Here is a 25205-nt window from a genome sequence, read left to right as displayed (position 1 = left end):
GTCCCCTTTATCTCACTCACTGGTTTGTAAAGCAGTATATGCTTTACAAGCATATACTTACTTAATGCAGTACACAAGCTGCTTGTATACAATTATAGTAAAAGTTGCTTATATAAATAATTGTTTACTTGAAAATGTTCTTCTTTAGGTTTAACATCCAACATTAAGTATAGCCAATTTAAGTTTGCAAACAATATGTTGTATTTAGAATGTCACACTTACTGTTTTTTTAATACATTTTTATTCAAACAATTTTTTAATAGAACTCAGATTGTATTTGTCTGGAAGAAGAATGTCATATACAACTAGGGTGACTTGAGGGTGAGTAAATCATGGGCTAATTTTACTTTTTGGGTGAACTATCCCTTTAAGATTTACCCATATTGTTATAGCAGATTTGTTACTCACAAAGCATGTTTTCAAATAGAACTGCACAAAAGTAAATGTAAAATATTGTTAGTTTTAGTTAGACAAAGTCGTTTGTTTGTCAGTGTTTTCAATTTTGGCAGTCTATCAATGTGACATTCAAGGCATTTCCTTTGATGCATTCAGGAAACAAGATGGAGCATGATGATCTTACGAAAAAAATAAACAAATTTAGCCACCATTTCAACATCCAAACTGAGGTTGACAATATTTACAAAGGTTCCCTGCATTCAAAAGTTATTATTTGATTACATATGCAACAGGGCTCTAAAAACTCATCTATTACCAGTTTCTTTTACCCTATTGAACAAAGTACTTTTAAAACATCACTTCCTTTCCCATGGCGATGTGAGAAGAATGGTTTAGCCCCTGCCTGTTGCATTGTGGGGTCAAATAGTTCTACAGGGTCAGCGTAGCTTTAGAACACAAGGGAAATTGTTTTACATCAGTGGCGTTTCCTGACTGGTAATTCCACAAGGACTTTAGTTGTATAACATACACAGAGAGCTAGAGATTTTAGAATGTTTTCAATGATCTACTGGTGAGAAGGAATTATGCGTCCGAATATTGTTGCAGAAAATACAGATCAATGCACAAACAGAACAACTCTGCCAAACTCAAGTGAAGACTGTTCAAAACTTCAGGTGAAACCTTCAACATTCATTATAGTGACCAAAATATTAGCAAGTGCAAATCATTTGGCCATTGTGAGATAACCATCATATTGCTTAGGAATATGAAACAACTTTCAGCTGAGCAATAATTCAGTCTTTTGTTTGTACATACCTGTAGTACCGTGACTGGAGGTACGTTGAGCAGACTGCTTTGGAGACGTGACTGGCTGAGCCAAAGTCTATGACTTTCACTCTGTAGGGCTGCCTTACAGGGTCCACCAGCATGATGTTCTCAGGCTTCAGGTCCGCGTGAATCAGTCCCATGGCCTTCAATTTTTTTAGCGCCATGGCCACTTGCTGAAGAATGGGACGGATTACCTTCAGAGGTAGCGGGCTGAATTTGTTTTGCTTGAGGAAGTCGTACAGGTTCTGCTCCAGCATCTCAAACACAAGGCAGGTGTGGCTGCGGTGCTGGAAACACTCAAAAGCTCGCACAAGATTATGCTCGTCTGCATTCTCGCTACTTAGGCGGGCCAGGATGCCCACCTCAATCTGGCCCTGTCGTGCATATGATGGATGATTCTTCAGGATCTTCACCGCCACGATCTCATTGGTGCCTCGTTTCCAGCATTTCACAACCTGGCCGAAAGTACCACGGCCAAGGAAGTCTAATACCTCATAGGTGTTCTTCAACGAGCAAAGCAACTCATGCTGCACCAACTGGTAGTCTCCATCCCCATTTCTGGAATTTCCACCTTGCTTTGAAGGCCCTCCACCAGCCGCCGCCGCTGGCACTGCAACCGGTGGGTTTCCCACGTTTGATTGCAACATTGCAGGTAACATTGACAGGTCCTCTACAATCTGCATGGCGCTCCCCAAGTTCTCAATCTCCCCGCTCTTACGTTTCAGCCCGCATCTGTGGGAGCTGTCTTGCAAGTTAAAACCTCCACAGTCTTTCCGTTCACCCTTGTCCTCTCCTCCACCACCTTCACTGTCACCCCCACCCTGTCCTCCACCTCCTTCTTGACTGCCACTTCCCTCTCCCCTACCCCTTCCAACTGCCACTGTAGCTCCACTGCTGCAACCCCTTCCTTTATCCTGGTGCTCTGACCCCTTGTCCTGAGAGGAGATGCCCCCTTTTTGCTGCTGTCTCACTGTGGTGGTATCCTGACGACGCACGCCACGTACAGTAGCCGTCTGCAATGGAAAATCCTGCCCGCGGTGTCTGCCAATCACAGATTCTCGTGTCTTCAATGAAGCAGTGAGTTTTGTCGGGTAAGCAATGCCAAGGGTTCTACCATTCAAGTAAGTCTGTGGGTAGGCCCTCTCATGGTAAACACAGTTCCTGGGCTCGACTTTGAGTTTCTTCACACTACAAAAGGCACTTGTCTGAGTTTGAAAAACATGTGGTGGGTAGACCAAGACTTGTGAGGCCATACCTGTGAACACAAGAAAACCAGATACAGATCATGCTTCAGTTTCGGTCAATGTTTAAAAGAAAAAGAAAATACTAATATTGTAAGAGTTTTCAAAATAACACTTTTCATTTTCAAAGAAAAATTCGCATTGAAAACATTTTTGCTGCTAGCAAGACAGGTCAGGAACGGAAAAAGCACAAGTTCTACAGATGCATTTTTTTAAAGTATAACTTCTTTTAACTTGAGTGTTAAGCATTTTTAGAATGCCTTGCTGTGTAGGGATGTGCGCAACTAACTCATTCAATAAAAAAAATGGACCTATTATAACCACATTTTCCCAAATAAAAGTTAGTCCACATAAGTCAGAACATTAAGATATTGTTGTTTGTTACCACCACAACCACTTGCGTGTCCGGGAGTGAACGCACTTCTCGTGTATGAAAAGTATCTGTAACATGACAAAATCGCAAGAAAAGCTTGATGTTTCCTGGTAAATTTACATTATTTAAGTAGAATCTCTTAGTTAGGATGTTGATACAGCAACTGCTGTCACGCAAGTTTCATTCACAATGTTTCTCCTTTAAACCGATATAAAATTCCATACTGTATTGTCCCTCATAACCGGTAGAATAACAAGACTACAATCAAGCTTAATTGTTATATAGTAGTTTGACATGACACAGAAGAAAACGGAAAAGCTTTGTGTAGGCTGTCAAAATACTCCCTCACCTTGCTCATCCTCAAGCGGCATTTCTCTGAACCCGCCGTGAGGGCTACAGAGAAAACTAACGCATGCAAAATCTTCAAAATAATATATTAATTTTAAAATGTAACATTGACATGACAGCAATTTAAATGTAGCCTTTGAAAAATTATAAAGCAAAACATTAAACATGGAAAAAAAAAAGAAAAGAAAAAAAATTATATACCTGTGCATCTAAGTTGAAAAAGTTAGGAGCGCATTTAGAAACTTTAGGGGCGCAAATATTTCTGCAAGTAGAAATAAAATAAAATACACTTCAACATATTTTTGGCATAATAGTATTATTTTAGTATCACAGATACAATATCGTTTTTGTTAATATTTTTAATTCAATTTAATTCTGCTTTCATTTTAATTTAAGTTTTAGTAATTCTGTTGTTTTGTCTTTTTTTAAGGGGGGGGGGGTTGTTATTTTTTTTTAAATGTCTGTATAGTTTTTATTCATTTTTATTTCAGTTTTAGTTTGGTACATCAGGTTAATGAAACTAAACAACAGGTTAAGTGCCATTGTGCCAATGGAGGCCTTTCAGAGCCATCAGATTTCAACTAAAATATCTTAATTTCTGTTCCGAAGATGAACGGAGGTCTTACGGGTGTCGAACGACATGAGGGTAAGTAATTAATGACAGAATTTTCATTTTTGGGTGAACTAACCCTTTAAGACGCTTCTTTTGATCTTACATTTAAGAAAACTGATCCACAGGGATTTTTTTATTCGCACATGCTCCAAAAAACATTTTACAGTTCGCACACATCTATTTTAGGTCGCAAATGCGAGTGAAATGGTCGCACTGTCGAGCCCTTAAGTGTATGCTTTATTTAAAAACATCTAAGCAAATAATACAACAGATACTGTTTAGACACCATCTCTACATAATAGAAGTAACACGGTCCCCACCTGAACACAGAGACATTAATACTTGATACACAATACAAAATGACAGTAACATTCGATCAATTAATCAGACTTCATCTTTCAAAATTCCTGAAAATTGGCATACCTGGTCTCTATTCAAAAATCATTAATACAATTACTAATGTTTGTAGAGGGGTTTTCCTGAATTTGCTATGTGACACCACCAGTGTCCATGAACTTAATGTAAACAACTTGTGACTGGTCATTGATCCTACTGAGTGCAGTGGCTTGCATCATCAGGCTGACATCATACTTGACCTTTGCCCCTATGCTACAGCAGCAAACAGCAGGCTGCCTTGAGCAGCCAATGACAGGCCAAGAAAAAGACATATTGCAGCAGAAGGTTGAGTTCCTCCCTCCAACACCCACCAAGCTTCCCTTCCATCAATGCTTTAAAGGGAAACGACTAACTGTTAACAGGTTCAAATGACCTTTTCATGTCAGTTTCCATGAATCAAGGTCTCTAGGCAATGGCTGTTTCAAAATTAGTTTGGGGGGCAAGAGACACCAAAGGAACAGCATCATCTGTGCTTGCATGTCTTCTCTATTCTCAATAAGTGTCAAATTTAGGAAGCAATGTCTATGAGTAATAGTGATGCTTTCCTTAGCAAACAAACACCAATAAAAAGTTAACGCACATTGACTTAAATGTCAACGTAAAAAAATTATAAGGAAAGCTGCTGTCTTTGAGTTTAAGTTGTGGTACTACTCTAACTCAATTATTTATACTGAATTCTGCTCTGGGGTCAAACCGATCGTTGATTTGTGCACCAGAAAAAAAAAGGAAAAAAAGAACAAAAACATGTAAAGGGAACAAGATAAGAGTGTACTTTCTGCAGCAGGTGAACACATGACATGACCACAATTTTGAAAAAAATTCAGATTTCACGTTCATTTAGCTGACATCCTGTGCAAACGGTGTGGCTTGTCCAATTAAAGATAAAGGGATAGTTCACCCAAAAATGTAAATTTGATGTTTATCTGCTTAATCCCAGGGCATCAAAGATATAGGTGACTTTGTTTCTTCAGTAGAACATAAATTAAGATTTTTTTACTCCAACCATTGCAGTCTGTCCAGGGGCGTAGCACAAGATCCCGGGCCCTGCATAGGCAGTCCTGATGGGCCCCCATGTTCCAAAAGGAACAGATAGCTTATTCATGACATTGGATTAAAACCTGTGGCTCGTAACGACACATTGATGTCTTAAAGACACAAAACGGTCGGTTTGTGCGAGAAACCGAACAGTATTTATATAATATTTTACCTCTAATACACCACTATGCCCAACAGCCTTGAACGCACACTTCCGGTGAGTGAGGACTGTACACGATCTGATCACGAAACTACACCAGATTGGGACATCAATGTTTCTTCACGAGCCGCAGGGTATAATTTGGATTTGTCTGTGCATGTTTTTTTTGTTACCATTCACATGCATTATACGACTGACAGACTGAAACGGTTGGAGTTAAAAATCTTAATTTGTGTTCTACTGAAGAAACAAAGTTACCTACTAGGGATGGGTACCGAATCCCGGTATTAAATGAGCCCTGGTGCCAAACTCTGACGCTATCGGTTCTGCTGTCGGTACTGCAGAAATTAAGAAAATACACGTACTATTCATAATTGGTATATAGACGTTATCTTGCAAATTCTATATCTGCCAGCCATTTCTATATGATAGGGCTGTACGCTTAATCGAAAAATAACCGAAACCGACATTCAGAACCTCTAACCGACATATTTTTCCCATGTCGGTTATTTCGGTTTTCACGTGACTCCGCCCTGTCAGTCACATCAAGTGCAGTTTGCAGGCACACAGAGAGATGCAGGAGCAGTTATCTGTGTTTATAGATGCCCAGAATCACTATAGTAGCTGCATGTTTTACACAGTTTATACAGGTCAGTTAATTGCTGTTCTTATAGCCTATACGCGCTGCCACCGACACACACACACACAGACGGCGCGCGCAAGCCCCGAAGCCGCTTTCACTTTCGTGCTCATAAAGTTTGTCAAGTATGCGTTTAAGGCTTGCCAGTTTCAACATTTAAAGCGATTGTGCACTATTCAAAAACAACAATACGTATCCGTTCAGTGTTCAGCTTCTTTCTGTGACACAGAGAGCCGAGCCGTGTCTCTGACAGCACGCGCGCGCGCCCTGAAGGCAGATCTTTCACCTGCGTCACGTGAAGATCGCGCGCAGAGGAGCAGCAGAAACGCAGTGTAAACGCTGTCCTGTGACTAAAGTAAAGTCACTTAAGTAGCTTAGAAACTCAACCGTTATAGGCATACATTTTAATACCTTTGCAGTAAGTACACACCAGAGCTTAATAATGAATAGAGACGGTATGAGTAATTCACACACACACACACACCATCACTCTCTCATTGATGCATTCAGATAAATGTAATGTAGGCCTACTGTGTTAATTTATCTGTATCTGATGTACAACAAACAGAAATCTGCCCCATAGACAATAACTGCTGAAAGTGAACCGTTTCCTTCAAGTATTTTAAAATCACAAAGAAATGCACTTTTTCATCAGAAAAAAAAATTCCACCTTTAATAGTAGAAAATATTTACAGTACAAACCTTATCAGGAACTTACTCAAAAACCTTATGAGGGCAAAAGAGGATTTTTTTCGAGGTTTTTATTTTTGGTCAAATCGTTACAGCCCTACGAGATGATATTAAACCATTTTTCCGTGATGCATTTTTGCTATTCACAATTCAGAAGAGAGAGCGAGAGAGAGAAAGAGAAAGAGTGAGCACAACACGACAATCCCAGTTAAATGAGTGACGATGGTCAAGAGAATAAAGTTCTTGTGAGGTGTCACCTTAGATTTTTAAAGTTATGGGTAAAAATTTTTTGAAAACAATAACTACGCCTATTACATATCTGAAACATGATATGAATAAGCAAGTTGCATATACAAACAAACCGAAAAGACACAAATCCAAACATGTCTACACAGGAAGTGTGTCTTATCTCAAATGATGGGCCTTAGATAACTTCTTTCTGTTGTCCTTATATAACATGGAAAGTTATGTGTAGCTTAGTGTTCCTGATTTAAGAAAATAACAGTTTTATTTATCTAGATTAAATTAAACCTCGTCTTCAATCAGCAAGAGAACTCACGTCACACCCCTCCTGATCTCACTCTACTGGTTCCCACTTGTGGCCAGAATGAAGTTTAAAGTTCTAACACTGGCTTTCAGGACAACCACTGGAACAGCTTCCCCCTACCTTAACCCACTATTACAAATGTATGCTGCCTCCCACCAGCTCAGCTCACTGAATGAGCCATGTCATCTTGTTCCTTCACAATGAGGCAAAAAGTCACTCCAAAGCTTTCACTCTCTCTGTTCCTTTCAGGTGCCAACCTTCACCAGAACATCACCCCTTTTAAGAAGCAGCTGAAGACGCACCTCTTCCGCAAACACTCAATGACCTCACACTCTTAAACCAAAGCACACAAACACTAAAAAAATATATAATTCGGCACTTCATCATTTCCTAATCTAGTTGTCTAATAAACTCAGCATTGTGTACTACAACGACAGTTGGCTCTTTGATGAATGCTTTTTTTCTTCTGCAAATCGCTTTGGATAAAAGCATCTGCTAAATGCACAAATGTAAATTAACTTAAGTTTAACCTTCTTTAAGCTTCAACCTAAAGTAATTTATTGGCGTGTAACCTACCTCCTGAAACAGGTTTGAATTAACACGAAAAACAAACCAAAACAACATGTCACAATCCAAAAGGCGTAAATTAGTGAATAAAAAGCAACAAACCTCCAAGGAGCTCATGGCAGTGGAAAAGTAAATATACCAAGCAAACAAACTAATAAAAATAAAAAATAAAAACTGCAGGCCTCCAGTGTTTCTAGTGTAAAGCTTCAAAACTGTGCCAAACTCAAACAGTCAAGCACTTAACATATCTTGATTCAATTTTGAATAAACATTTGTGTGTGGTGGGTCTCATAATAAACCTTCTAACCACAAACAGTCTCTATGTTGCCGGATCTCAAGAACTCTCAAAAATGAATGACGTCCGTTCACTTTGTCCTTGCAAATGGTTCTCAGGGTGAAAAGTGTGACTTTTCCCCGAAGCAGTAAAGCACAAATCCCACCCATAGTTCATTCTAAAGATTTTATTGGTCATGTCGATCACAGGGCTCATTGCCTACAGAACTTGACAGGCGACTGCGTGATTGAGTTGACCAATGAAATAGCTAGTAATGCACCGAAATAAATTCTGGGCCGAAAACCGAAAATTTAGGATGCACTTGGCCGAAAACCAAAACTGGAGCCGGAAATGGCTTCTTTTTAAAAAAGTATACGAATATAAATTGCTTGAATTTAATGGATCTGAAATGAAAAAAATCAGGAACCAATAGAATAATCAAACTTGTATTAAGTTACATAACAAAACCTAAAATATTTTTAACAATAAATATAAATAATAATACCAAATAGGCCTAATATTATTCTTCAAGTTTTATGTTCCATCAAATAAAATAGTTTTTTAACAGATCCACAATTATCTGAATAACTGCACACAAAATCACAGAATGGTTCTCATTAAGAACATGAGATGCTGCACTGAATAGTCTCTCACTGTCTGTCACTGTTCTCCTGGAAAAATGGCATTTGGGGAGTAAAATATGTGTTTTTTTTGGCAAGGTTGCCTGCTAAAATTCGCATTCCTGGGTCTAAATATCACATAATTGGGGTCGCTTCAACCCGCGGACATGGAAAAACATCCCGCGGGAAAACCGCGGACTTGGCAACACTGCTTGTGGCAGATAAATACCTGCGTGCAATCCACGCAAGCAATGGAAAGTGGCCTTCGTTCGCGCGGCAGTAGTCAAGGCGATTGTCGCTTCTGGCAATGGATAGTTCAGCTGGATACGTCTCTATTTGCTCTCATACCGCTGACATGCATAATCTTTGATAGGCAGACGCGTCGCGTGATAACAGCTCGACCGTGAGTGAAACCTAAGCGCTTGCGCACGGATGGGAGGGGCGGGTGACATTCATTTTCGGTTTACGTTTTCGGCTGTTTTTTTAATTTCGCCCCGAAACCGATAAAGCCATTTTATCTGGATTTGGAAATAAAAAAAATATAAAAAAAATTTAAGTATTTGATCACCCATAAAGTAGGGTTGATTATGGTGGCGACAGCCGTCAAGTACGTAGTCAGTGCTTTAGTAAGGACATTTGCTTATGGCCTTTGTGGGAAGAAAAAAAAATGTTTCCTCCTTGAGAAAAGAAAAACGCAACAGAAAAGGGAAGAAGAAGTTATATTCAACAAGTCCCCTGTTTTCAAGGAAATCCAAAAATGCACAGTCACAAAATTCCACAATCCAAGTAAACTAATTTTTGGGGAAAATAAGTAAGGAAACCAATGGTATGCAGTAGGGCTGGGTGAAAGCGCAAAAAGGGGGGGGGGGAGGTTAGAGCCTCAGTATTGTTTAGCCTTTTACTGTAGATAGGTAGGTCACAAAGAGCATGACATTTGTAAACTACCACAGGTTTCAGATAAACACATGGCCAAATAAATACAAAAATAATCATGATAATTATTATGTCAATTAATTTAATAATCAAATTATATAATACAAATACTTAACATATCATCCAGTAGTATGCAGATACAAATTCATTATTTAGTTTTACTTCCTTAACCTGTTTAAATTCCAGTACTCTTATCTCACCATCTAGTGTTTGTGTTCATCGAAATGGCAAAATTTGGTAAGATCCCTTGTTTTACACAACCTTACCACATGCAGTGAAACTTTGGAAGTTCCTGGGAAACCCTATGAATCATTTGGTTTTGAGGTCAAAGAAAAATATATAGTTGGGCAGAAACAGCGTGACAGTGCAGTCTAATTCGCAAATGAACAACCATAAATGATGTTGTCCTTTTTAATGAATCAGTCAAAAACAATCAGTCAACGAGTACATGAGTTATTGGATAGCGCAAACTTCACACAAATTCAGTGCAACACGTGTCCTAACTAAAAGTGCTTCCAGTGACAACCAATTTGTCTGTCCACATCAGACGTGACAGCAGCGACAAAATCAATCAATCAAAATCATAGCCAATCAGTGTGGGCAGGCATCCTCTGCAAGCGCACTGCGGTCTACATAGTCAAAATAATAAAAATGTAACAATTAACATTATTAAAACCAAGGCAGAAATAATGTATCTACATAACTGATAACATCAATATAAAATGTCAATATTCATGGAAGATGTAGCACCGCTTCTTCCCCAATTTGCTGCCATTTCACACAAAACAAGACTAATGGCTAGTAATGGCAACAACATTTAATACGGTTGCATTCATACAGCATTCAGTTAGATTATTTATTTAAAGGAGTCATATTATGCCCTTTTACAAAATCTTGATTTTGTTTTTGGTGTGTACTAGAATAGGTTTTAATACTTGACTGTTAAAAAAAAAAATACCATTATGTTCCCACATATTTTACATTATAAAAATGTAGCACCTCTGTTTCCAGTCAGTATCAAATGAATTTAGTTCCTTACTCGATGTAGCCCCTCCTTACGAAATACGAAAAGTGCTCTGATTGGTTAGCTGGCCCGGTGTGTTGTACTTGGCAAACCGCTTTGGAGCGTGTTCTGGAAATGTCACACCCTTTACCATAAGCGCGAGTTTCATTTGTAATTATTAATGATGCGGTCAATTTGCCATACCAATACAAGCCCGATTCAGAACCTGAGAATGTTAAAGGACAAGAGGATCGTCCAGAACCTTTGCAAGAACAGATTTTACAGGACGTTTCAGAGTGGTAAGTTCCTAAAGATCGGTCTTACAAAAGCAAGAGCCCCATAGCTAAACACTTCATCAACGCTGCAATGATAGGTAGCGGGCTAGCAGAGCCACAAATAATAAAACATGCTTGCAGGTTGCGATCCATAAACAACTGATTGTCCCGACAAAGTGGGAACTGCTCGTTCTTTCAGAAGAAGCTTTCATGCATTGCAGACAGCCCAAAATTCTACCCTCTTAAGTTCTGGAAGCTGTCATCTGTAAAATGTGCCGCACACAGATAAACGTTGGGGTTATAATGTTCAGGAACAGTGTTAAAAATACATTAAGTTTTTTAAGTTCGACCCGAATCATCCGCCTGAGGAAGGCCAAACAAATTGGGTTTTAAAGTTAAAGTTGTTTTCCAGGGGGGTGGGGGGAGCGTTTCTTCGACATGGCAATAACACGCTACTAAAGCAGGTATTCTTCTAAACTTTCAGATCTTTTTTTATGCTCAAACAGCAACATTACACACTAACTAAAGTTGAAAAAGCATAATAGGACACTTTTAAAGGTACAGTATGTAACTTTTGTTGTTTAAAATTAACCAAATTTAAATAATAAATACACCATCAATCCTTCTTCCAGCCTATTATAAATGTTTATATTTTAGATCAAGTGGGAATCGTTTTTCGCAAGAAATTGTGTACATGTGTCACTTGTCCGTGCACGTCTCGTCAAATCCAAAAGAAGCTACTTTGACACGTGTATGGTCTGGGATAAGGCTGTCAAAATGGCTGAAAAACTAAATTCGAATTTAACTTAAATATTACTAATATTCAAATTATACTTGACCACAAGAGGGCGCAATGAGCAAAATATTAATGCACCACATTAAGCCGGGTCTTGTCCAAACGCAATCTACCAGCGTCTGGTTTAAAGACAAAGGCAGTAAATAATGGCGCATATAACAGCAAATTGACGATCACAAACCTTAGTAAAATCGCCTTGCATTGTTCATTTAAATACTCTCCTCCCACAAATTTTGTGTCTGAAAGGGAAATTCCTATAAATGCATATGCAATAAGGTCAGCAGCAAAAATAACAGTCCACAACTTTTCCGCACTAATTTTTCACTGCATGTCTTTAGTAAATCCTGACAGGGTCTGCACTGGCGCAAGCTATTAGTAAATCTGGCCCGAAATAGTTTTTTCAAGGCAAATGAAATAACATGACTGTCTGTACAAAAAAAAATAATTACATTTTACAATTACAATTAAAACATTTTTAATAATTTTTTTTTTTTTATTCATTTAAACTAACATTTATAAATTAAATATAAATTTTGTAAATTGCATAAATTATGAACAAAACAGTATCATGTATTTATGTATAGTAAATGCAAAGAGCCAAAGTCCCGGTACTTTTTGCATTTAAAAACATGTGAAGCAGTGGAACGGACAAAAAAAAAAAGTTTTTTTTTTTTTTTTTTTTTTTCTGTTAACCTTTTCACTTTACCTAAAAATGCGTCTCTCGTGTGAAACACGAGTACAACGGTCAAAAACAATACACAAAGCAATAATCAGTACCTGAGATTATCAGTGACACTGGACACATGGTTTGTATGTTCTTGAATAGAAATCATTCTAAAAATAGAATCCCCTGTCGCACGTCACATATCGCTGCCATGGCTGTTAAGGACAAAAACTCTGATTAGCATGGGAAAAACATCTTTCATCTGCCTGTTTAGGACACCGTGTAACCAATCACTAGTTCTTCATTTGACAATAAGTTACAATTCCCACCTGTACAGTCCTTCAAGAGACCCGTTCCAAACACTTGCTAAACAATAAACAACTAAATGGTTACAATTTAACTTGACACGTGATTAACTCAGTTAAAGCACAAGGGATTTTTCAGAGAAAAGAGGAACATCACAATTGTGGTGGCCAGGCTTTAAACTGTAGGCCATTTATCAAGAATTGTATCGTCACAATTTAAAGGGATAGATCACTCGAAGATTTTAATTCTGGCACAGTTTTCTCCTACTCATGATGTTTCAAACCTCTTCTGTGGAATATTACAAATATATTTTGAGAAATGCCCCAGACGTGTTTATTTTTGTCCTTTTCAAGAGAACTTCCCCAAGTTTTTCTTTATAAAATCAACTTTAAAACTTGTAAATACCAGTTGAATAATCTACATACAATTGGTTCGAGAGGAAAAAAATAACATGCATCTCCTAACAAGCTTAATGGTTTATTTATGTATTAAATCACTGATGTCCATACCGTTAAGTTTAATATTTTGTTTCAAGGCTTTCTTCAAATGCTTAACCCTAAGTATAAGCAATGGTAAAAACCGATAATAAAGCAAGTCAAGAAACTAGGACTTGAAAGGAGTCAATTATCATGGATTTACTGTGGTAACACTAACTGTAACCGTGGTATTTTGTCAGAAATGTAGGTTAATATCTCATTGCAGACATGTATTAAATGAGTTATAAAGGCCAAATTACAGACTATTTATTTTCATAAACTTGCAGTTTTGTGCATTTGTATTTATATTATATTTATTTATAATAAATGTATAAGCAATGGTAACAGTGATACTTGGCAAAAACGATACTCGGTTACTTAACGTAACCTCGGTTCTCTCTAGAAGAGGGAACGAGTATTGCGTAAGCTTCCTTACGCATCGGGAAAGTATTCTTTCTTCGAGATTTCTGAAAAACCCAAAATTATCCTTAATTTTGTAACATTGTCAACGCAGTGCGGCAGCCTGGCAGACCATAGCAGGCTATTCCAGCGTGCTATTGGCTGCTCTGCTGGCAACTGCAGCAGCCTATCGGTGAGCCCGACCATAGCAGGCTATTCCAGCGTGCTATTGGCTGCTCTGCTGGCAACTGCAGCAGCCTATCGGTGAGCTATGTCTGCGCAGAATCACTGGGCAGAACCAACAGCCCTATTAAACTGATAACACTTTCGCCTGTAAGGCAGGAACTTCCAGATTGTAAAATCTCACGAACGTAGACGGGGAGGCCCAGCCTGCCGCCATACAGATATCGTGGATGGAAATCCCTCTGGCCCAAGCCCACGAAGAGGCCATGCCTCTGGTGGAGTGTGCTCTGACACCTAGCGGGCACTGCAGGTGTTTGGAAGCGTATGCTGTTGCAATCGCGTCCACTATCCACCTGGACAGGGTCTGTTTCGAGGAGGCGAGACCTTTAGTGCGCCCACCAAACGAAACAAATAGCTGCTCAGAACGCCTGAAGGCGGCGGAGCGTGTGACATAAACCCTCAATGCCCTGACAGGGCAGAGGACATTGCCACCGTCCCCCTCATCGGATGCTGGCAGAGCCGAGAGGGAGACAATCTGCGCCCTGAAGGGAGTGCCTATCGCTTTGTGCAGAGTGCAGAGCAGATGCCGCTTGACCGGAGGCAGCGAAAGCACGGCCGATCAGCGATGACGTCACTCTGCAGGCCTTAGACGGGAGGGCAGCCTTTGAGCGCCAACCAGAAGGCGGGCAAAGGTGCGCTGCGACCGCCTCTTCCACCGGAGGGATAGCATTGTAGCCTTTCTCAGCCGCGCCGTCAACTTGTGAGAGCGCCGAAGAAGCCTGAGACGAGACCCTCGCAGAGAATGGCGCGTTCCAGGACTTCGCGAGCTCCTCGTGAAGCTCTGGCAGAAAAGGTGCAGTCCTGGAGGTGGGCACACGGCGGCGACTGTTTAGGAAGCATCCGTCAAGTCGATTCGGCGCTACCACCTTGGGCGGGGCCCATTCGAGGCCTAGCTGCTCGACAGCCCGGGTGAGAAGGCGCAACAGTTCCGCGTCCTCACCCGCTCGAGAGCGTCCGGAGGCCCGGACTGAAGAGGTCGCGGAAGACCAGTCCTCGCTGTCGGAAGCCACGATGGAGCAGCTGTCGGCGCGTTCCGCGGCCGAATCCGCCTCATCCCCGGAGGCGGCAACAGAAATGGCGGCCTGGGGTGGGGGCGGGGAAGGCGAGAGTGAAGCCTGGACTGGAGGGATGTCGTCATCGAACTGATCGAGTCGAGCCCGCAGGGTCGACATCGTCAGTTCCTCGCACTCCGGGCATCCGCCGGCAAGTAGTGCGGCGGCGGCATGATCACGGCCCAGGCAGAGAGCGCAGATCACATGGCGGTCCCCGTAACTGAGCTGCGCGTGACACGAGCCGCAGGTGGCACGAGACATTTTGTAACAAACGCTCGGCTCTTTTTGAGAAAAGTGTGACGCAGCGGCGACAACACTTGAGCGTAAAAGGATATGGGCTGCCGGATAGCAGAGCAGGCACGGATGGCTGAAGGTGGCGCGATGCTGCCGGATTCTTCAGGCGCTGTCCTCTGCTTGCTCGTCTGCACGATCACGGCGGCGGGTTCCAGATCCAGCGATGCGAAGGGCTTCGCTGAAGAAAAGAAAATCGAATACGCAGCCCGTGAGCCCCGCTTATATACACGTGGCCACGCCCCACCTGTAGGCAAATGAAGCCACGTCGCCACGTCACGCGGGCTCACCGATAGGCTGCTGCAGTTGCCAGCAGAGCAGCCAATAGCACGCTGGAATAGCCTGCTATGGTCTGCCAGGCTGCCGCACTGCGTTGACAATGTTACAAAATTAAGGATAATTTTGGGTTTTTCAGAAATCTCGAAGAAAGAATACTTTCCCGATGCGTAAGGAAACTTACGCAATACGAGAGAACCTCTCGTAAGAGAACCAATAATAAAGCAAGTCAAGAAACTAGGACTTGAAAGGAGTCCTGTGGAATACAGATAACTGAATATGAAAAATTTGTAGTGCTTTTTTTCTATATAATTAAAGTCGGTGGGGTCCAATGTTACACCCCATAGAAAACATTGCATGGGCAAAAAGAAGTAGAAACATTCCAAATACATTTTTAGTGCAGGTTTGGATCAACAGGAGGGTGTTTTAATAATGAAAGATTTGTAATTATTGTGTGAACTATCCCTTTAATAACCGACAAGACTAAGAAACTCTGTTAACAACTTGTTTGTGTTACTTTATAGTGGGAGGAGGGGTTGAATCTCATACCAAGGGTCAAAAAGCAAGGTAATCAGTGACCTGAATGCAAGGCTACAAAGCAAGAGAAGTATTAAAAACAAGTATAGATCTGCATATTTCCCCATATTTCAAATCAAAAACAATATAGTGCAGATGGGGCTAGAGACAAACAACAAAGAAGGTCATTTCTGAGCCATCCCTTAAAATGTAAATTCCACGGATTCATAGCACGTACTGTAGTCAGGTCTATTTTGGTCGCAAGCCTCACCACAGTGAGTAACACAGGCCGGAGTGGGCCGTTGGTGTGGACATGTCTCTGCACTCAGCAGAACTCAAATGGCAGCCAGGCTATCGTGTGACTCCTCTATTGAACTTCCCCCGCCACTAAATGAGCTCATTCTTCAGAAAAAGCAAAGCCCTGCTGATGAAAACAGCCTTACCCACCACACAAGGAAAATACAACGCTCTGTCTTCCTCCGGGGTTGCCTTAAAACAAAAACTAGCTGATTACAAAAACTCACAGACATAGCTCACCCCTAAAATATCATGATTTATTCATAGTCATGTCGTTTCAAACGGATATTGCTTTCAATCTTCTGTGGAACACGTAAAGTGAGTTTGTGAAGATTATCCTGGTCAAGAGCACAAGCACTGATGTATTAAGGTAATATTCACTGATAATTGGGCTGTTCCAAACCTGTAAGACTTTTTCTTTCTTTTGTGGGACACAAAATGTATTTTAAGAATCGTTTGATTGCCAATGTTCTTCAAAAGAATGCCAGTATTCTAAAAAATACCTCCTTTTGTGTTACAAAAGTCTTTTAACAATGACAGAATGTTTATTTTGGGGTGAACTACGCCTTTAACTTTTGTACCCGGATCAGATTCGCGGAGTTAGTTTGTTAAACTTGTGAACAGTTTGATACATAAACCAACTGAATCACACAGTGTAGTGGATCGAAATGTTCATTTAAAAGATCTTACAAATCTGATGTCATGACTTTTCTGATGGACCCCATTGACTTCCATTTGGACTTCAATAAGGACCATCAACTGTTTGGTTGACATTCTTCAAAATATATTCTTTTGTGTTCAGCACAAGAAAGAAATTCATACAGGTTTGGAACAACTTGAGTAAATTGCATCCCTTTAAAGTCCCCAGTTCTTATTGATTACATTACAAACATTTTAAAATAGCCAGGATATTCTTCAAATATTCAACGTTTGTTTTAAGGAGTGTCATTTGGTTATGGTATAATGAATTACATAAGATTTTCCTTTCGTGGTGAACTATCGCTTTAATTTCTACTGTCAAAATAATCATCGTCATAGCGTTTAATTTTATTTTGACAAGACAAACAGCCATCACTTTAATCAGATCTTTAAAGTATCTGGCAAAGCACTGTGGGTAATGCCACATGAGTTTCTCTCATGCACAGTAAATGAGTCTATTTTTATTTAACACTTGACCTATTACATTGCAGATACACGCTGCCTCAAAACAACCTCAATTAGCACTTTTAAAAAGTGTCATAATGCCTGCTGTTGGTGGTGGCTTTATTTATTTATTTCCATTTTATGTACAATTTATATCTATCTTAAGTAAATCACGTTGTCAACACTGACTATTTGACTTCCTCTAAACTCGGTATAACTTGTTTGTGTCGATTTGGTCAACAACAACGTGTGTCGTTAAAGACTTCATTGCATACTTAACATAGCAATGTTTACTGAAAGTTATACATGTGTCATAGCTGTAAAATGCACAATTCAAATGTACACAAATCCATTTCTCTTCCTTAAAGTTTATCCAACTCACTTAATTGGAGGTTTAACTAATTCAATGACGTAGAGGACCAGATAATCATATTTACCATCAATAATTAAAGCAAGATATAAATGAGTTTTAATTAACTTCCTATTTTACTGGTTACACACAAGAGTTAGTGAACTTAATTTGACTGTGTCAAATCCTAGTGAGACGAACGATACCCATAATTCAAATCGAATTAAAAAAACGTCCATATTAATCACAGGCAATGTGCCATTATAACCTAGAACTAGCAAAGCGTCTATGTCCAAAATGTTGTTTATGTAGGCAACTCGTTAGGATTTGACACACAATGATACGATCATTCGTTTTTGTTTGACTGTGTTCCATAAACAACCCCAGTTAGTTCACGATCAGCAGAAAGAAAGAAAAAAAAACACTCCGGTTAAATAGGCCCACCTTTCACACGAAGTAACAGTAGATATAATCCAGGTCTTCTCCGATCATTTTACACACTTCAACTGAACTCACAGCATGTAGATGTGTGTGTCTCATACTGCTGCCATCTTGTCCACAGCACCATCACCCACATTTTACACCTCAAAAATCTCAACAATACACGCGATCCACGACTCAGAACCGAGTCCGGGGTATTGCAGTGATGCTCGAGCTCTGGTTTCGGTGGTATGGGCGGTGGAGCCCATGTTGTGTGCGGGGAAGAGCAGCACTGACAGTCGATATCATGTCCCTCCACACTCACTCTCAGCTGCGCGAGGAATGTTTGCTGCCTATGACACTGCGTCAGGCCCAACTAATCGAGTGAGGAAAGAAACAAAACGCTCGATGCAAACATGACGCCAACCCTGTTAAAAAAAAAACCCACTGTAACCTTAGTTACAGCGATTCACAATACAGATTTAACAGGTTATTGTTGCTAATGTAAAAACATAACACATAAGATCTCCTTACAATACTATAATTATGATGCTTTAAGAGTCATTATTTTGATCTATACCCTTCTGTAAAAGAACTGTGCTTATTATATTGAATGTTTATATTGGATTGTAGCCTAGGCCTACTTCAAATCTTAAAAGCAGTGTTGGGTAAATTACTCTAAAAAAGTAATAATTAGTAATTAATTTACTAATTACATCTTCAATAGTGTAATTAGATTACTGTACAATCTACTCTCTACAAAATTACTAATAAATCCTATATCAACATCGAGTAGTTAAAGGGTTAGTTCACCCAAAAATGAAAATTAGACCATGATTTACACACCCTCAAGTCATCCTAGGTGTATATGACATTATTTTTTCAGACGAATAAAATCTGTGTTATTAAAAAATGTCCTGGCTCTTCCAAGCTTTATAATGGCAGTGACTTGTTGGGTCATTTTTGAAGTCCATAAAAGTGCATCTATCCATCATATAACTGCTCCACACTGTGGGGGTACGCTTTGACGTCTTTTGCGGATTATGCTGGGCAACAAACACAAGCCCCTCTTCTCTTATATCAACAGAGAATCTCTTATATTGTGTGGAGCAGTTATATGATGGATAGATGTACTTTTATGGACTTCAAAAATGACCTAAAAAGTCACTGTCATTATAAAGTTTAGAAGAGCCAGGACATTTTTAATATAACTCTGATTTTATTCGACTGAAAGAAGAATGTCATATACACTTGGGACGACTTGAGGGTGAGTAAATTATGCATGGGTTAATTAAAATGTTTGGGTGAACTACCCTTTTAAGTGATTCAAGGATATACATGAAAAGGCTCTTTTAATTCATTCAAATAAATAATATAAAACAACATAAATTATTCTTATTTACTGACTAAAGTATTACAAATGAAAGAAGAATACATAAAAACATTTAAAGTTAGACTGTAAATTTTGATGTTAATTCCACTATTGTATTATACTTTGTTCTACAGTCTATACACAGTATTTAGTTCAATTACATCAGAAGAAACTATAATTAAATTACAGAAAACATGAGAGTTATCCTTTTACTTTGTCAAGGGAAAAGTAATTAAATTAAGTAACTAAGTACTTACAAAAGATTATTAAAGTCCACTTAAGTGCACTTAGGCCAATCCTTTCATTCACAATTAAGTACACTTTTAAAAAGCGAAAGTCAAATTAAAAGTTTTACCATAAAGTACATTGTTTTAATAATCTTTTGTCATGCTTTAAAGGCATACACTTATTTTGATGTGTTGACTAACATACTAAAGCACATGTGAAGTACTTGATTAATTTAAACTGTATTGTTGTATATTTGACACATTTTTATAATTCTTAAATGTACTAAATGGCATTATTTCCTTTTAAAATACTTTGATACATTCATGATATATATCACTTCATTTGAATTTCAATTAATTTCTAGTACATTTAAATAATGCATATTATTTTATGTTTTGTTATATTAAACCCCTAAAATGTCAGGTGGTGCAACTGTCCGTACTAAAATAAAATATTTTTTTCTTTAAATTTAGGTTTGAAACGTTTCATATAAACAAATTTGTATAAATATCAGTAGTTTTAAAGCTGTTGAGATAAACAAAACAAAAATTGTGTCCAGCAATTTGTACTGTATATTCTCAAATGTCAGGGTGGCACAACTGCAAACATGGCTCTTTTATTATGAAAACTGCTCATTTCAAGGTTGGTATGTCAGGTGGTACAACTTTATAAATAAAACTATTTGGTTGTACCGCCTGACATAATGACAGTCAAAACAATTAATTTTATCACTTTAAATGTTTTGTATCACCTTTTTAAGCTTTATTTCTCGATTACAAATATAATTGAACATGCTTGTCAGTATTCACAGTACGCTTTAACCGTATTTCAAAGAAATATTATTTTTATGAAGATTATAAAATTACATATAAAGATGTACTTAAGTCATATTTAAGTGGATCAAAAAGCACTAAGTTTGACTTATTGTATTTAATATAAATTTAAACTATAATACTTTTTTATTTAATTGTAAATAACAAAGAGTCTGAAAATACAACATTTAGTTCGCACTGAAGTATATTCTTAAAAAGTAGGCCTATATTATTTCTGCAGTAATTAGCTATACTATTTTTTAAAAGTATGCTAAAGTGTACTTTTTCACAATGGTATTTATGACCGTGACGGCTAATATCACGTTTCTGAAGTAAAAATTGTCTAATATAACCCTAGTAGTTTTTTTAATAATATAGCAATTATGTATAATATATATTTTTTTTTTTCGTAGTAAAATATGACTTAAGTTAAGTTCACATTTCAATAAAATGCCTTTTTGAAGCATGCTGAATACAGATAATGAATTAATACTTTAAATTACACTAGCTGTGGCATAAAAAAACAGCTGTCAATTCATGTTGAATTCTGCAGTCTGTGGGAGATTTTAAAATGATAATCTTAAAAACAAAAAAAACAATGTAACCTATGTTAGGTAAATGCGAATTAACCTCATGCCTTCCAGCTGTCTGCCTGAATGTATGTTTGTGTTGCCTATAACTGTCAGCAGCCCACTGCAGAGAAGCTGTTTGTATGAACTAAATTTATGAACTAAACTGGATTACACTGGACAGTGTTTTAATGCTTTCACTAAAGACACTAATTGGTTTAAACCTGTTGCTGACACAGCATTTGTACTTTTAAAGCATCAGCTGAAAAGAAACAGAACAGCTGCAACACTTTTAGACGTTCCAGTATACTTCAATTTGCTTTTAGTATCAGTGAGATGACATAAGAAGCTTCTTGTGCGTGTGTGTGTGTGTGTGTGTGTGTGTGTGTGTGTGTGTGTGTGTGTGTGTGTGTGTGTGTGTGTGTGTGTGTGTGTGTGTGTGTGTGTGTGTGTGTGTGTGTGTGTGTGTGTGTGTGTGTGTGTGTGTGTGTGTGTGTGTGTGTGTTTATAAGAACCCATCTCAAGCCATTTGGTCAGTCATGTTTGATCAGCTGGCTACGGGGTAATCTTTCCCTCTTATAGTGCTGGCTTGTTTCTGGTAACAGGATGTAATTGGGGGATGGAGGTGATCTCTGAATAACTCAGGGGAAATTCTGCAATACTGTCATATGCATTGAATTAAAAGTTTATATTAAATCATTATAATTAACAGTCATAGGCCAGGTTTCACAGACAGGGCTTAGATTAAGCCAGGAGTAGGGCTTATAGTTAAATTAGGATATTTAAGTAGCTTTCATAAACATACTTGTGTGCATCTTTAGACAAAACAATGGCACTGACATGTTTTAAGATATGTCAGTGTAAGTTGCTTTCAGGTAAGACAGCTCAAGCATGCATTTTAGTCTGGGAATAGGCTTAAAAGGTTATTTCACCAAAAATGAAAATGAAAAATTACTCACCCTCATGTCATTCCAAACCCTTAAGACCTTCGTTCATCTTCGGAACACAAATTAAGATATTTTTGATGAAATCCGAGAGGTTTCTGAACCATCCATAGGCAGCAATGTCATTGCAAATTTCAAGGCCCAGACAGGTAGTAAAGACATGGTTAAAATAGTCCATGTGACTACAGTGGTTAAACCTTAATGTTATGAAGCGACGAGTATACTTTTTAAATGACGACTTTATTCAACAATTTCTTCTCGCCTGTGTCAGACTCCTATGCTGTTGACGTAGTAAACAGCGCAGGACTTCCGGGTTCTACAGCAGAATGCAGCCTCATTATTGGCCAGCTCCTGAATAAGCATCACACGACGTGGTGCTCACGTGAACAGCATCAGCCAATGGTGAGCCGGCGTTGTGACATAGAACCTGGAAGCGCTGCACTGTGTTTACTATGTCAACAGCATAGGAGTCTGACACAGACAAGAAGAAATTGTTGAATAAAGTTGTTAAATTTGTTTTGTTTTTGTGCACAAAAATTATTCTCGTCGCTTCATAACATTAAGGTTGAACCACTGGAGTCACATGGATTTTAACCATGTCTTTACTACCTTTCTGGGCCTTGAAAGTGGTAATTATATAGCTGTCTATGGAGGGGTCAGAGAGCTCTCAGATTTCATAGAAAATATCTAAATTCATGTTCAAATCAAATCAAATCAAATCACTTTATTGTCACACAGCCATGTACACAAGTGCAACAGCAGGTGAAATTCTTGGTGCAGTTCCGAGCAACATAGCAGTCATGACATGTACAACATTTAAAGCAGCATCAGATTACACATCTGATGCGCCCACAATTACTCACAGCACAGTAAACACTACAATAAATAATTTACACAATGTGAGTGTAGTTCTCACAGCTTTAACCAATATACACATACTTACAATATACATATACTTTAAACAATATACACTAAACATACAGTAAACAGTATACATTAAGCTATAATAATAATAATATACAATGTACAGTATCCATTATTATTCATAGTAGAGATCCAATGTACAATAGGTGCTATATGATAAATGATAAATAATAAATTATAATAAATGTGTATATAATGTGTGTGTATCTACAGTGGGTTGTGCTGAGTGATATTCTGTCCAGTGTGTGTTATGATCCTGATGGGTCAAGAGTTAAGGAGTCTGATTGTTTGTGGGAAGAAGCTGTTCTGGAGTCGGCTGGTGCGTGTTCTGATGCTGCGGTACCGTCTGCCTGATGGCAGCAGTGAGAGCAGCCCATGGCTCGGGTGGCTAGAGTCTCTGATGATCCTCTGAGCTCTCTTCACACATCGCCTGGCGTAAATGTCCTGGAGGGAGGGAAGCTCACCTCCGATGATGCAGCTGGCCGTGCGCACTACCCTTTGCAGGTTCAGAAGATGAATGAAGGTCTTACGGGTTTGGAGCGACATGAGGTCAGTAATTAATGACAGAAATTGCATTTTTGGGTGAACTAACCCGAGCAATAATGTTTTTCCTTTTGAAAAAGAAGTACGCTTTTAAAAATAGTACTTATTGCGGAAATAATAAACTTCAAAATAATATAAGTGTGAATTGAATGTAAAGTTTTTATACACTTACAAATAAATGAAAATGTATTTAAATGTATATTAAATGCAATTAGTTGAACATTTTTGAGCCACTTAAGTAGGACTTAAGTACATATTATGTAGTTTCATAATTAGTTCTGTTGTCTTTGAAAGTGTACTTTTGAATATACTGACAAGCAATTATGGCCAAATAGAATATAGCCTACTATTAAGACTTCTATGTGTAAAGCCGAAAGTATAATTCGTTTTTTTTACACGTACATGAGCGTATGCGCACAGTCGAACGCACAGCCTCGCAAAGTATACTTCTTTTGATTCGTTACACACGTACACAGACGTTCGACGCATACAGTTTTGAGCAGTCACACGGCACGAGTAACAAACCATGTCAATTCTGCAAAAAAATTAAATGCGCATGTGCAAACTGCATGTACAAAGTACATTACAAAAATCCAGTGGTGCGTATTCAGTAAGCGCGTACTCTTCTGATGACGAAATTTGCATAACGTGCACTGTACGCTGACCCTGAAAAAGTGAAGTATACTTTGGCCTTTACATCCACCAGATGTAAACTATCCCCTTTAAGCCCTTTGTCTTCACTCATTCTTTGCAAAGTCCTGTAAGCGTCATACTGCATTTCTGAGTGCCCCCTACCATGATTTTGGTTTTAACTTTGACTTTCTGCCTGGTTTCCCATATTTCTCTGCTTTTCTGCCGTTGTCTTTTTGGTTTATCTGTCCTGTGTTTTGACCTATTGCCTGTTTAATGGATTATGATTCTGGATTGCCCTAATAAAGCTGCATGTGGATCCTCAACCATGTCAGAGCAGTTTGTGATAGAATGTCATGTTTAAATATATGTAATTTTGATTTGTAATGATAAAGTTGCCAACATCTAAAATATATTAACTTTAAATACTGTATGGGTTATGTCAATGACACACTGTAGTTACAATTATAATCAATTACTTGCATATGCTTTAGTATATTAGTCAACACATCAAAAAAAGTGTACTTTAACATTCTTGACGTTATTACAAAATGCACTTTTAAGTGAACTTAAGAGTATTAAGAAAAAGTCATGATAGTACACTTAAGTGGTATTAATTTTATTAATATTATATTACCATCAAATACAACTTTTTCTTTAAATATAGTCCATACTGTTAAGATTTTAAGTACACTACAAGGATACATTTTATAGCTACAGTTAAGCACAATTCACAGGGGTTAAAAATGTTTTAGATTGTTTTGCATACAGTTAAACATTTATTGTGTATTTGTTTTTTATTGTTTATTCTTTAACTTCAACACACTGACATTTTTCAACTTGTTACATGTTTGTCACAGTGCTTGCAAGTCAGCACTGTATTGCTATTCCCACATTCTCTTTACTGGTTCAATTCTGCAATAAACATAACTAATAGTCACAGGATCCTCATAGTTCACCATTTAGCCCTTATGCTGTTAACCTGGTTTCCTAGTTAATAACGGGCAACTGTTGTT

The 25205-nt window shown here is 38.5% G+C and overlaps 1 protein-coding gene across 3 annotated transcripts in view; it reads right to left on the bottom strand.

Moving 5' to 3' along the window:
- hipk3b (homeodomain interacting protein kinase 3b) overlaps positions 1-18530 on the bottom strand; it is a 76735-nt gene extending 58205 nt beyond the window's left edge. The window contains exons 1-2 of one of the 3 annotated variants that reach the window (XM_079826078.1): positions 18192-18530; positions 1213-2479 (exon numbers count right to left, since the gene is read on the bottom strand). In XM_079826078.1, the coding sequence (XP_079682204.1) occupies positions 1213-2477 (1265 nt within the window). In that variant the 5' untranslated portion in view covers positions 2478-2479; positions 18192-18530. The remainder of the gene's footprint in view (positions 1-1212; positions 2480-18191) is intronic. The other 2 variants (XM_079826079.1, XM_079826077.1) reach the window with 2 other exon arrangements.
- Positions 18531-25205: the final 6675 nt, after the last annotated feature.

Source organism: Gobio gobio (assembly GCF_949357685.1).
Source record: "Gobio gobio genome assembly, chromosome: 9".
Lineage (NCBI taxonomy): Eukaryota > Metazoa > Chordata > Actinopteri > Cypriniformes > Gobionidae > Gobio > Gobio gobio.
The sequence above is the reverse complement of the archived record's forward strand: the minus strand, read 5'-3'. Positions and strand labels throughout refer to the sequence as shown.